Genomic DNA, 14,932 nt, shown 5'->3' with positions numbered 1-14,932 from the left:
GCATATGTTTTAACTCTGCTTCTGTTATTCCTACACTTGATACTATTTCTCTCTTTCTGCTTTTGTATTAGCCAACTCTATATCTCGGAGGATAACATTTATTTTGATAGTGTTAGTTATTCACTTACTCTCTGCGCATTGGGCATTTTTGTCTCTAATTAATGAGTGTGTTTTCTATGTGTGTGTGTGCAGGGAGACACTCTTGAGATGGTGGGTGAAACCGTCAGTGGGATGGCTAGAAGCCCATATGACCCGAAACATGCCAACGTGGCCCTGTATGCAGGTGAGACTCCGCCAGCATATTCTATTGCTTTCTGCATTAACACAGTGAACATGACTGCATATTACAGGACTATATATAGATATACAGCAGTGCGGTAATGCTGATGTCCCTGCTGTTATTCTTTAACTTAATTACATGCCGGTCTATGAACAATATTTATGTGTATCTCTCAATCTAATCATGCACATATGCTGTCCAGCACATTCCCTGCACGACATTATGGCTTTACTGCTTCCTGCCTGGACGAACCTAAAGGAAATGAATTTTTTTTTAAGTATATGAAGATGCATTACTCTGACAAAAGTATATTGAGAGCATATTTTTAGTCTGTAAGGCAGTGCTGATCCATCAGAGAAGGCAAGGAAGCTAAACAACTAAAAATAACTGTTGTTTTATCAATTTACCACATAATGTGCATAACTCAGATGCATGAAACATCTATTCTGATGCACAAAGGGGATATTTTAGATGGAAAAGGGGAAAGGTATATATTATATTATATTATATTATATTTTTATTATATTGATAATTTTTAGAGAGGTTATATATATTATTATTAGATTATATTTTATATAATATTATCTCTACATATATTTCTGTCTACATATTATTATAGAGAGATATTTTATATAGTTTGTGTGCTGTTTTTGCAGAGGGGAATCTCTACACTGCCACAGTGACTGATTTTCTGGCCATTGATGCAGTGATCTACAGGAGTCTGGGGGACAATCCTGCCCTGCGCACGGTGAAACACGACTCCAAATGGTTTAGAGGTAATGAAGACGTCAATCGTTAGTTGACGGGAAGGGGAAGCCGTGCAGACTAGTGTCAGCACATGGATGTAATATTAATGGTGTTTGTGTATGTATAATGTGTGTGAGAGAGAGTTAAGTGTACTTTACTGCTCCAAAACCTAGCCTACTGTCTTAATAGGCAACTGCCTGCTAAAAAAGCCTACTAACTATCATGAAATCTAACTATCATTTTAAATATATATATGTATATATTAGGGCTGTCAAAAATAACATGTTAATTTAGTTTTCTTCTTTTGTTTAACATGTTGAAAATGTTAAACGGAATCAATGCAGCATAGTATTTGATTACAGTATATCATTATGCTATGTGGGTTCCGCGAGAACTCAAGAGAACACAGTTCGTTACTGGAGCACTGTCTGAGAAGCAGCTATGTGAACACACACCCGAAACATACACACAGAAAGCTGCTTCTCAGACAGTGTGATTGTACAGATTTGAGGTTATCGTTTGCGTCTTATCGTGTTTGAATGGATAAAAACACACAAAATCATGACAAAATGCTTGTTTTTCTAAGTATCCTTGTAAGCACAGTCTTAAATGAGGTATAAAAAAAAGTCTCAAATAAACGTAAAGAGAGAAAATCGTACGCTTGTCAGATCAGCGTCATGTGCATGAGGTCTTAAAGTGACAGCAGTCAATATCCCTTCTACAGTCTGTGTCGTTAGTTTTAATCAAAGAAAAAAGCAAAAAGAGATAATCACTTAGTGCTCTTGTCTGAATAACTTTTGTAGGTTTAATAAGGAGTTATCTTTATTTAATTTATACAGTGAGGACTATGCAGTTATTTTACATTTGGTTACTTCAATTTATGTAGAATTTCTAGCTTGAGCTGTTACATACAGTACCTTGTATGCATATCATTCATTTAATAATGTAAAGTATCAATAAAAACAGATCAGTGATATATTAAATTAGATTCATATTTCAAAAATATGAATTGGATTTATGTTTCACTGAGATTGTCACAGTTGCGTTCTGGGGTAGACATCTCATTAGTTTTTGGAGTGGAGCATTAATGTCAGGGTCGATAAGGTTTAAGAATCCACATCTGAGTCAGCAGTCAGCACCCCTTCTTCCCATCTTCCTTTGCTCCGATGGTCTGTGGCCTGATGTGATCTCTCACTGATGCAGCAGAAAGCACATCTGTGTCCTGACTCAATCTCCCTCCTGCTGTCCTGGGTCACTTCCTGTCCCAAAACGCCCTCACTTTCCTCCTTTTGCTTTGTGTGTCCGTTGACGAGCTAATGGCCCTATTGGAAAGCAGCCTGTAGTTCAACACTGTAGTTCTGTCAGATCAGCCCTTCTGAAAACCATGTGATCTGAGAGAGCAGTAAAGTGTCCTGAACAGGAAATACTAATGGTTTGGTCCTGGTCGGTCTGTTTCAGAGCCGTACTTTGTGAATGCTGTGGAATGGGGGCCGCATGTCTACTTCTTTTTCAGAGAGATGGCCATGGAGTTCAACTACCTGGAGAAGGTGAGAGGATGGTAGAGCACAAGTCTTGTTATTCTCAGGTTTCATAATGAGGAAAAAGTCCCCAATGTTCTCACATGTGTTTCTTCTAGAGTTTCATAAGACATCCAAAGAGTGCCAGTCTGCACTCAGAAGGCATATATTTCAATTCACTTGTAAAATGAAAAATTATTTATTGGCATTTATGGTTCTATGAAAAACCTTTAACATCCATTTGACTTTTTCATTGCACAAAAGATTATTTATAGTGGGAAAAGGGTTCTTTAGATTATTATGTTCTTCACTCTAAGAAAAAAATGATTATTTTAAGAACTGTTCACTTAGAGGTCCTTTGGAGAACCCAAAATGGTTCTTCTATGGCCTGCCTTTTGGAACCTTTATTTTTAAGAGAGTATAAATTCTCCCAAGAGCAAAGGATTTGGGCTATGATATTCACATTAATTTTATAGCTCTTTAGTCTTACTGCATATCAGCTATTGTGTTATTTGTGTCTATTTTGTTGTCTCATAAAGAATTTGAGTTTAGTTCCCCTTGCTTAAACAGTTACATGACACCAAGATCATGGTTTCAGTTCCCAGGGAAATGATCAAATGTATACATTGAATGCAATGTAAATTAGTTTGGATGAAGCATCTGCCAAATGCATAAATATAAACATACAATTCCTGGGCTGCAAAAGAAAAATTGGAGTTAAACCTTCCTGTGGGATCGGTTGAGAAAGATCAGGGAAAAAACAGTGGGAGTAATCTGAAATTGTGTTACCGTATGTCCAGTCTGGCAATATTATTCAAATGTCAATACTAACTACTGTATTTCCAGTCAGACTGCAGTATGACCTTTTCCCTGTTTTTGTGCTGAATGTTTAATTTAATAAGCATGCCCTATAAAGCTGTTTTGAGTGTAATTTAAGCACACAGAAGTTGTTTTTCTGTTGTTGTTTTTCAGGGCAACTGAAATTCGTAATATAATTTACTGAAAACTGAGAAAAACACATCGACACACTAACAAGGGTTCCTATTATGTGAGAATTAGCAATGCAAGACTTCTGCAAGAACAGAATTGTGCTTGCGCAAGCATTTGTACTGCTGGACCTCGAGGAGAACAAAAACCCACTGTACTTTGGATTCAGCTCTTTTGAAATCACTTGCCGAACCCGTTTTAGGGAATGCTGACATTTTCATGAATGAATTTATATTAGCTTACCCATTTTACACAGACTAGCTACTCTCCAAAATCTGCTTAAAAACCACAAGGATTAAAAGATTTAGGGCTTTTTGGAGAGGATACAGTACTGTTTGATGTGCGTACTATCAAATGCTTAAAATTCATAATTAATATGCAAGTTAATTCCATTTTCTGTGACCTTAGGTGGTTGTGTCTCGCGTAGCACGCGTGTGCAAAACAGATCAGGGCGGTTCGCAGCGTGTGCTCGAAAAGCAATGGACGTCCTTCCTGAAAGCTCGGCTGAACTGCTCAATACCAGGAGACTCGCACTTCTACTTCAACCTCCTGCATTCCACCAGTCCCATCATCCGCATGCACGGCAGGGATATCATCCTCGCTGTCTTCTCCACACCCTCCAACAGGTGGGTCACAGCCTTTACGTGCAAACACTGACGAAAACCTTTTCTCGGCAGCAGTCAAGAAACAAGAAAAGAACCACCCACGATGCATATTGCGCACGAAAATGGAAAAAACTGGTTGAAATCACTAGCTTCTATCTGATTGGCTGGCTTCCAGTTTCCAGGAGTCAGGGTGCACTGGTTTTTATCAGTCTGCTACTGAGAAAAGTTGTATTTGCAAGTTTCTAGGCTTTTACAATGAGCTTTTCTGTAGATGAATTTGCCTCAGGATTTGCCAAAGTTTGCTAGGAATCAATCTTTGAAAGATTTTGTTGGAAACTCTTGATAGCAAATAGATATACAAGGAAAGGGTCAGTAGATTGAAAAAATTATTATATTTTTATTCAGAAAAGATGCATTCAATTGATCATTAAGTGACGGTAATTACATTTTCATTGTTACAAATAAATCAGTTTTAAGTAAATGCAGTTCTTTTGAACTTTATATTCATCAAAGAATCTTGAGGAAAAAATGTATCAGTTTCCACAAAAAATATTAAACAGTTTTTAACATTGATTATAGGAAATGTTATTTAAGCACCATATCAGCATATTATGATTTTTGAAGGATCATGTGACACTGAAGACTGGAGTAATGATGCTGAAAATACAGCTTTGCATCACAGGACGAAATTACAATTTAAACTATATTCAAAAAGAAAATGGTTATTTAAAAAAAAAAAAAAAAAAAAAAAACACTGACATATTGAATAGAATAGGTGACCTCTTTCTGACAAAGTGGGCAGCACTTAATTGAATAAGCTGCAATATAGACCTTCACATTGAAAATGTGGCTAAAGTTTCAAGTTTCTAGTTTTTTTTTCAAGACTAAGAACCACCTGATTCCAACCAGACTGTGAATCTCAAGAGATAAACTCCCAAATATAGTGCATTAGCAGCCTCATTGATAGACAGTTGAGCTGGAAATATCACAGGCTGGTGGCAACAGCAGAGCACTGGGAAACGGGTACAATCGCTCTGGGTTTAGGTCGTCCTGTGGGATTGTGGGTGAAAAACCTCTGAATATAGAACACTGGTGCGACACTGCAGGGAATATTATTGCAGGTTTTAATGGCATGTAGAGAGGCTCTGTGACAGAACGGGAAGGGGAAGAGATATATATTGATGTAAGAATGAGGAATGGAATTGATGTGGGGAGATGTACACATGCTTGACAGGCTGTCACCAAAATGACACACTTAGAGAGGAAAGCAACAACAAAACATATTTTTGGGATCAGGGAGCAAGTGTATGTTTTGATGGAGTTTGCTGGAAATAATTACAGGAAAGAATGTGAGAACATGAAAAGACGGAGGGCTGTCAAAAGGGATGTGAAGACGCTGAAAGAGTCATTATGAGAGGAAATGACGAGAAGGGAAAATTGATAGAAAATGGTTCATGTATGCACTTTTCTACCAGTGTGTGTGATCAAGGTATGAGAGTGACTGCAGTGCTTAAAGGGACAGTTCACCCAAAATTGTAAAAAAAAAAAAAAAAAAAAAAAGTCTCATGCTCATAAAGGCTGCATTTATATGATCAGTAAAAACAGTAATTTTGTGGCATTATTCACATTTAAAATAACAGTTTTTACTTGAATATGATTTAAAATCTAATTTATTCCTGTGATGGCAAAGCTGAATTTTCAGCATCTACATGATCCTTTAGAAATTATTTCTTATTATCAATGTTGAAAACAGGTGTGCTTCTTTTTAATGTTTTAATGTTTTTAAGAATTATCTGATTGATAGAAGTTTGTTTTTTTTTTAAAAAAGAACTGCATCTGTTTTAAATTTTGCAACAGATGTCTTTACTTTTGGTTTTGATCAAATTAAATCATCCTTGCTGATAAAAGTATTAATTTCTTTCAAAAACAAAATCACACTGACCAAAACTTTTGAATATGTAGACTAAATCAATTAAAAATTCGAACTAAATTAAAAATAAAATGTTTAAAAAATTGTTTTAATGCTACATGTGAATTTAGCAATCACAGTATTATATTGTACAGTATATTCCTATTGAGATTTACTAAAGATTACATTTAACAGTTTTATTGAATCATTCATGTTTTTAAATATTTACTTTGAGTATGAATGCAAAGGTCATCTAAATGTAATGGGTTTTGTTTTTTATTTGAAAGTGAAATATCAGACTCTACATCAGTTGAAAATTCATTTAATATCTTGTTGAGCTATGTCCTCAGTGTGTGTAAGAGCGTGCATGATTTGTAATATTTTTATGAGACCTGTGTGCGTGCGACAAATGAAGAGCAACGAGCACCCTCTGAATGATGGAGGAAGGGCAGGACTCCCAGCATGCAAATGTGTATTTATGTCAGAGCATGGGCCAAACCTCAGCAAATGCCAAGTCTAATAACATCTCAGCCTGCTAATGGCTGCTCTGGGGGGTCGAGATGGGAAGAGAAAAAGATGAAGGATGAGTATTTGTGTGTGAGTGTGTATGTGTGTGTGTGTGTGGGGGGGGGGGGGGGGGGGGATACTCAAGGACGAATGAATGAGGCGGTCAATAATAGCCCACGTCTTCCCCCACCTCTCCTTCACAAGAGTTAAAAAACGTTTTTATCATCTGGCTCATATAGAGCCAGGGTTCCTCTCCTCCCCTCTTATCCTGAGGGCACGGATCCACGGCGGGCTCAGTAAGAGATGGAGCGCCGAGGTGCAGTGGCAGGGAGCGTCCAGCTGTACAAGCATTCCCGTCTGCAGCTGCAGTCCTCTATAAACAGCGCAGGGGGCTCCGCTAGCCTGCCGGGAGGATGTGTGGTCTGTTAAAGAGCTCTCAGACAAATTGCCGGGACCGGTTAGTGCGTGGCAGACGCAGCAGCAGGGGAGGACTATGGGAATGAGAGGAGGGCATTCTGGGATGTGGTTGAGATGGGTATAAGTATTATGGGAAGGACTGTAATAAAGTGCAGGTTGTCTAAAAGTCAGTGGTGACTCATGCCAATTGGAGAGTGGTTACAGGACTATTCTGCAAATTTTGATGTTTCTCATAAAAGCTGATTTTTTTATACATGAGCAGATTTAAATTTTAAATCTTACTTTAAATATTCATGCACATTTTTTCTAAATAAGACAAGCCAAGAGTCACAGTTGCTTGTACTTGGTAGGGATTTGAATGAATAACCCTAATTTGTAATGCTTAATAGAATGAGTAGTTAGTTCCTTCATAAAAGAGGCATGTACTGTAGTCTTGTACTTTACTTGGTTCTTATTTTCATATACACTACCGTTCAAACGTTTGGGGTTGTAATGTTTTTGAATGAAGTCTCTTTTGCTCACCAAGGCTGCATTTATTTGATCAAAATACAGTAAAAACAATAATACTGTGAAATATGATTAACATTTAAATTAACTGATTTCATAACTGCTCATTCAATAAGCTGATTTGATGAAGACACCATTTTTTATGTTGAAATTAATGTTGAAAACAGCTGTGTTGCTTAATATTCCTGTGGAAACCATGATGCATTTTTCAGGATCCTTTCATGAATAGAAAGTTCAAAATTAAATAGAATTTATATATATATATATATATATATATATATATATATATAATATATAATATATATATATATATATATATAATTAAAAATGTCTTTACTGTCACTTTTGATCAAATTTAAGTGTCCTTGCTTAACAAAATTTCTATTTTATTATTAATAATTAAATATAAAAAATGAAGTATTAATTTCTTTTAAAAAAAGATGTTGCTGACCCCAAACTTTCGAAGAGTGGTATACTTGTTTGCTTCAAATCAAAGTTTGCAATGTTATGATTCATTTCAGAGGTGGTTGGTTTGGTTCATGGCTTATTCTTCATTGAAGAATGTTTTTAAATCTCTCTGGAAGAAATGAATGGGAAAAATACTTCCTGAAACCATGACTGGAAAAAATGAGTCATAATTTCTCTCCATTATACTTTGGTGTATAAAGCATCAATACAGTTTTCTGCTTTTTTGCCCTTTGTTTAGTGCACATGGACTGTAGTAGATGACATGAAATCATGGGAAGAAAAGGGGGGAACTTGCGTTGCCCACACGAGTCAAAGCATGTGCTAGGGTGTTGAGGATGATTTCCAGGGCTTGCTGTATGGTTGCTAGGAGTTCTGGGAGGTTGTTTACAAGTTCAAGATAAATCTTAGCTCACTTCCAAGTGTCCAAGATATTCTTATCCCTAGACATGGCTCGGGTCATTCCTAGATAGTACACTAGCATTCAAAAGAAGATGATTCTTTGGTGAATCAAATATGTTCCAATAAAACATTAAAGAGCCTTCATACATATTAAGTATTTTCAGAATATTCTCTGTATAGAAGACCGGTTTCACTCTCACAGAAACAGAGCAGGCGGGAGAGAGGTGTTTGCATCTCATTTGAGCTCCCGATGATTCGAGGTGTGAGGTCGAGGCTCCAAGCAGAGCAGGAGAGATGAAGTGAGATTGTTGTAAATGAGAGGCTGCAGGTGAGATCATCCTCTCAGTGGATCATGGTGGATGCAGGAGGAGGATGCTGAGTTCAGATTGAAGGGGGAAATCAAAGAAGGCCAGAATCTGCTGGAGAGGCACACGCTCGGGTTTGAGGCAGCTGAGGGACTTTTAAAGAGAGAGTGGAGACAGAGAGAGCTCATAAAGGTGAAGAGGAAAAAGAGGAATGAGCAAGGAGAAGCATTTTGACAGAGCTCCAAGGTGAGACATAAAGAAAGAGACTGAGGAACTTTTCTGTTTAAACTGGAAGACGTTACAGTAATTCAGTCAGACTTCCTTTACTAATCATAGAATTATATTTACAGTATAAATTTGTTTAAAGTAATAGTTCACTCAAAAATAATAATTGTGTCATCAATTACTCGGCCTCATTCCAAATTTTTCACATTGTGGAAAACAGATTTGTTTTTCCAGTTCAAATATCTGAAGATAAATATAAATATATTTGAAGCAACACTGCATACAATATTAAGACTTGGTTTGAGAGATTTTATCTTTTATCAGTTTTTTTTTTTACCTGTTTTAAATATGAACAAGTAAAAAATTAGTGAAAATTCTGCTGGTCCAGTAAGACAAAATACGAATCTGAAAACAAGCCTTAATATTGTATGCACTGTTGTTGCTTATATATATTCTAAATGCTTGCAAACCATTCAAAAAAGACCAATTAAAATCATTAGTAAAAATGTTTTATTGCACTCAAACCATTTTTGTAAACTAAACTGAAACTGGTAATTTAGAAATCTTCATAATCATCATAATATTGATGTCACAATCAGCTATTCAGTATTCAGGTAAGCCAATTATAACTCAGTTTATTTAATTTTTACATTAACATTTTAAAGATACAGTAGCATAAATGTTGGGGTTTTGTGGGTGGTATTGTAAACTGAATCACGGCTGTAAGAAACCTGAACTATTCATAAAATGCAACAAAAATAATAAAAGTAAATAATAATAATAAACAATAATAGTTTAGCACAAAATCGTTTTAGAAAATATACATAATGTTTGTGTATAAAATAAGTTTGTATGTGAAAGAAATGTTAAAAGAAACAAGAATGCATAAGTAATATTCTGTTTTAAAAAGAGAAAGCCGTGTTCTGCCAATGCTGCAAGTTGTTCACCTGTCAGGCCTTTTGGAGGGTCTGCAGTGTGTCAGACTGATGACATTGATGTTCAGGCTGATATGAGGCTAATGAGGTCTTGTCAGAAAATTGCCTGAATGCTGAAGCTGAACCGTTTGAACAGTTTCATCTCTGTCAATCAGTAGGTCATTCTCAGCTGCTTTCTGGTCTATGCTTTTACACACACACACATTAAAACCCACTGCAACCAGTGGACATGTTGCAGATGTGTCCCACAATGCTATTGGAGACAGCTGTTTATCCTTGCTTCTGCCCCTGAGCTTTACAGACTCTCACATTAATTCCCTTCCAAACCCAGCAAGACATACTCAAGCATGGTTTATACTGACCACAAAGCCCAGATCAGCATGGGTGATTTTGCCAGGTCAGCTTGGGTGTCACTCCATCCAGACCTGAACCTGCCACCCAATCTCTTAGAGTCATAGCCCATAGAATCCTGGGTGACAAACTTACTGTGTGCACCAAGAAAATTGTGAGAGCTAAAGAGCTCAAGAGAGCGATGGAGAGGGAGTGAACGACTCACCTGTGTCAAGGATGCATGAGAATACAGCTGTGGCTTGTACTTATAAAGTATGTCAGTGCCAGGAATCTGAGGAGGAAGTAGAGAAGGATAGAGTGAGTGGGCGTAAACGAGAACTGAACTGACTCACCCTGTATGACTCTCTCTTCTCTCTTAAGAAAGTCTTTAAGTGCTGAAAGCTGTCACTTCACCAGAGACAAATCACTTCAGGACAGTTTAGAGAATGAAGCTCAGTGTTGCAGTAGGAGGAGAGAGAGAGATGCAATCACGATTTGGGTTTCCATTCATGTATTTTTATGTGCATTTTTAGATCTTTCATAAAAATTGCTGTATGGAGAAACTGAGATGTGTAAGATTTACAAAAAAATCCATAACAAACAAACAGTTCTGCTCATATTCATGTTTACATACCCCTTGCAGAATATGCAAGATATAATGCATTTTTACAAAATAAGAGAGATCATAAAAATTGCATGTTATTTTTATTTAGTATTGTCCTGAATAAGCTGTTTCACATAACAGATGTTTACATACAGTTCGCACTCTTAAAAATAAAAGTTCTTTGAACCTATCCATCCATGGAACCTATCCATTGTGCTAAAGTGGAAAAGTGTGCTTTATAGTGAAAAAAGTTCTTTAAATTATTCAATTGTTTTCACACTAAGAAAAAATGGTCTAAGAACTAATCAATGAAAGTTTATTTTGAGAACCCAAAATCGTTCTATTTCGCACCATTGTGAAAACCCCCTTTTGAGTCCAATTTCCCCTTTTGAATTTATTTTAAAGAGTGAACAAGATCAAATTACTTTTGCATTTACACAAATAAACCTTAAAATGTAAAAATAAAGTTTACATATACTTGAATCGTAATGCTGTGTGTTGTTTCCTGGATGATCCACGACTGTTTTTATGTTTTGTGATTGATGGAGTCCCTTGTTTGTCCTCATCAGTGCCCACTCTTCTTCAGAAAAATCCTCCAGTTCCTGCACATTCTTTGGTTTTCTAGCATCTTCTGCATTTTTGTACCCTTTTCAACAGTGACTGTATGATTTTGAGATCCATCTTTTCACACTGAGGATAATAGAGGGACTCATACACAATTATTACAAAAGGTGAAAACATTCATTTCTCAAGAAGGTCATGCTCAAGAAGGAAACATTATACATTAAGAGATGCAATCAGAATACAAACCACACATTTTAAGGTATTCCTTGTTCATGGCATGAAGATGCTAATTGCTAGGGGTTGATTTAAGTCCATGATTCCAAGTCTAAGTAATAGAAATACTAATTATTTCCATATTACAATATAATTGGATTCCTTTAAGATGCAGGCAGTCACATACACTAAAATAAATAAACTGTTGATTGGACAACTTTAGGTGTAAAATACAATACAATAAAAACAAAATGGTCTAAACTTCGAATTACATGCAGTTTTACATTATCTGTACATTTTTGTAAAACTAAAAACTAAAAGATTAATTATGTAATTTTACACGTTAGAAGGACATTCCCAAGGACAAGTCCCTGCTTGACAAGACATATGAATATATTTCATATAGATAATTAAGTTTCTTATTTTTGTTTTCATTAATATACATTAGTTTATTATGTTTTGTTTTACATTTTCTGTTTAGTTAATGTGTATTGCATTATTTTAGTGTAATCTGTTACCCTAATGTTGTTTTGTCTGTGTGTGTATGACTCTGTGCTCCATATGAGTATTGGTCATGTTGAATTCTGATTCATCATGTGGCTTTCTATTGAGCCACTTGTATTATTGTTGGAGAAACCCAAGAATGTTTCTCACTGTTGCATTTGTGTATTGCTGCGTTCTTGAATAGTTCCTCAGTGGGAAGTAAAGGTCAAGGACTGGAAGAGCTTGCAGTCACCCAATGTTTCCTGTGACAGCTCTGGACAATATTCTCTGCTCTAGTTACCTTGAAATGACTGTCCAACTACCCTCTGTATGGACCTTTCAAGGCTCTCAACTAATGTTTTTTCGACATGTTAGTGATAAATGAAATCCATTTGGTGTTGCAAGCCTCCTCCATCACAGAGCAGTATCATGGAAACAGAACAGATCTGAGTATCACGGAAACAGAACAGGTCTGAGTATCACATAATACGAACATTGTGCCGTGTTTTTGCAGCATTCCTGGCTCTGCAGTGTGTGCTTTCGACATGGAGCAGCTGGCCGGAGTGTTTGATGGAAGATTTAAAGAGCAGAAATCGCCCGAGTCGATATGGACACCTGTTCCAGATGAGGTTGTGCCCAAACCGAGGTACTGAATGAAATGACATTTACAACTTTAGAGAGTGTTTTATGTCCTCAAATGCCAACCTGCAGAGAGAAAGTTTATAATAATGCGCTGTGTTTATGAATTTCTCAGGCCGGGTGGTTGTGCCATTCAAGGCACGAAGTTCAACTCCTCCAACTCTTTCCCCGATGATATGCTAACTTTTGTCAAGACCCATCCGCTGATGGATGAAGCCGTCCCATCGCTCGGTCAGAGACCATGGATTGTTAGGACCATGGTCAGGTGAGGACAACTTTCTCTCAGGCAGCCTAGACCAGGTTGTCTACTGTTAAAACCAGGTCATACAGGGAACATGGTATCTGGTTTGTCACTGGTCTGAAGTGGAGTACCAGCCCTAGTTGAGCTATCAAGTCGAACTCAATGGACTGGTAGTCCATCAACCACCTAGACTACCTTGGGCCAGCAAATGACCAACTTCAAACTTCAGAAGCTGGCAAAAGTCAAGCAAAAGAACACTAGCTGCTAACTTCGCCCGGTCATGCTTTTCTTCTCTAAGTTCCAGCCTGTGTCGTCTGCTCGCATTAGTATCTGTCCAATCTCAGTCTTCAGACTATGGGGTTCCAGCAGCTGGGGTTTCTCAGCATCCCACAGGGCACAACAAGATTATGGTGACAAGTTGTTTATGTCATTTTAAACACTCAAGGAGATGAGTCTTATTTTAGAAAGCTGAATCATCCTAGTAGAGCAGTTTTGGTTTCCTCAAGATATGCCAGTTTGTCAATGCAAATTGCTTTTCGGATTTATGCGTTTTGTTATTTTGGCAGCAGGTTTTGGTTTACAATTTAATGCCTCTCTTCCACATTCGGCCTCATTTGAGAATTAATTAAGTTGTCTTCTGTTGCTTTCAGATACCAGCTCAACAAAATGGTGGTGGACACAAACGCCGGTCCCTATGGCAACCAGACAGTCCTTTTCCTGGGTTCCAGCCGAGGGACCATCCTCAAATTCCTCGTTACCCCTAACAGGGATAACACTGTGACGAACAGCAATGTGTTCCTCGAGGAACTGGAAGGCTACAACCCAGACAGGTAGAGGTTAATTTTGAAACGTGCCCTTTTGTGATTGTATTTTGGTGGAGAATCACAAGCCACAGCATGCAAACAGATGGGGCGTTAGCTGGTCATTATTTCTTGCTGAAGGTGGTAGGAGTTTGCAAGCAACACTCATTTTCCATGGATATTGTGCTAATTGCACCCTGATCCAAACAGACAAAATGCTGTTTATTCTGTTTCTCCTCACATTCGCACATTCGATACCACTAATTAAAAAACCGAGAAACTTTTTACACTCTAGTCTAAAGCAAAAAACATATGCTGTAAATCTGGTTAGCCTGTCTGCAGGGTGTTAATTTCCAAACACAGAATTAGCTAAACAAAACAAAGACCCCTGATAAAACATGAATCAGCACGAATCACTAAAAATGTCCATGCAATTTATCAGAGTAGGAGTGTGTGTGTGGTGAGAATGGCGGCTTTGACAGTGCTAGCTTTGTCTAGCGCAGCGGGAAACAGGCTAATCAGAGGAGTGTAGATGGAGTAATCAGATCAGGCTCCGATCATGCTGGCCTTGCATAACCTCTGCCATCTCTCATCACACGGCGGTAAAGAGGTAAATCATTTGACACGCGCAGGGTCAAGGAGGCCGCGACCGATGGAAACTGCTCAAAAATGCATGTGTCATCATCCATATCGATCAAGACACTGACTGTAGCGAAACAAACACAATTAAGATGGCTGGCTTGGGTGTTAATTCATGTCAATCTCTTTTTTTATAAACGCTTTCCTTTTATCTCACTGTCTTTGTATCTTCTGTGTAAGTTGTCTGGCTTTTGTCTATGTAATAGTCTTTTTCTCGCTTGTTTTCTGTGATCTAACTATAGCAGTGGTTCATATTCATCTCTTACGTCTTCTGTTTTGCTCTCCTACTCACGTGTCAAGAGAGCCAGCTTTTTTCTTCGTAAATCAGTTTAAACTTGCCAGTGGCACCTCTTTATCTCACCCTCTCTCTGTTCTCTTCCTGTTTTCGTTACTTGTTTTGTCTGCCTAAAAAAGGAGCTGTACGACTGCAATGATTCATTCATTCATTTTTTTCTCTCTCACTATGCATTTTTCAACCAGGGCTGTCAATTAAATGTGTTAATTTAGTGGCACAGTATATACATATTCACCTATATGATTGTATATACATATTGTGTATATACATATTGTGTGTGTGTGTATATATATATATATATATATATATATATATA

The 14,932-nt window shown here is 37.3% G+C and overlaps 1 protein-coding gene across 3 annotated transcripts in view; it reads left to right on the top strand.

Annotated features, from left to right (window-relative positions):
* sema6bb (sema domain, transmembrane domain (TM), and cytoplasmic domain, (semaphorin) 6Bb) overlaps positions 1-14,932 on the top strand; it is a 125,773-nt gene that overhangs the window by 88,387 nt on the left and 22,454 nt on the right. For all 3 annotated transcript variants that reach the window (XM_079897848.1, XM_079897850.1, XM_079897849.1), the window contains 7 exons: positions 193-283; positions 937-1,056; positions 2,486-2,574; positions 3,940-4,157; positions 12,517-12,648; positions 12,757-12,906; positions 13,533-13,712. In XM_079897848.1, coding sequence (XP_079753974.1) covers positions 193-283; positions 937-1,056; positions 2,486-2,574; positions 3,940-4,157; positions 12,517-12,648; positions 12,757-12,906; positions 13,533-13,712 — 980 coding nt within the window. The remainder of the gene's footprint in view (positions 1-192; positions 284-936; positions 1,057-2,485; positions 2,575-3,939; positions 4,158-12,516; positions 12,649-12,756; positions 12,907-13,532; positions 13,713-14,932) is intronic.

Source organism: Squalius cephalus (assembly GCF_949319135.1).
Source record: "Squalius cephalus genome assembly, chromosome: 16".
Lineage (NCBI taxonomy): Eukaryota > Metazoa > Chordata > Actinopteri > Cypriniformes > Leuciscidae > Squalius > Squalius cephalus.
The sequence above is the reverse complement of the archived record's forward strand: the minus strand, read 5'-3'. Positions and strand labels throughout refer to the sequence as shown.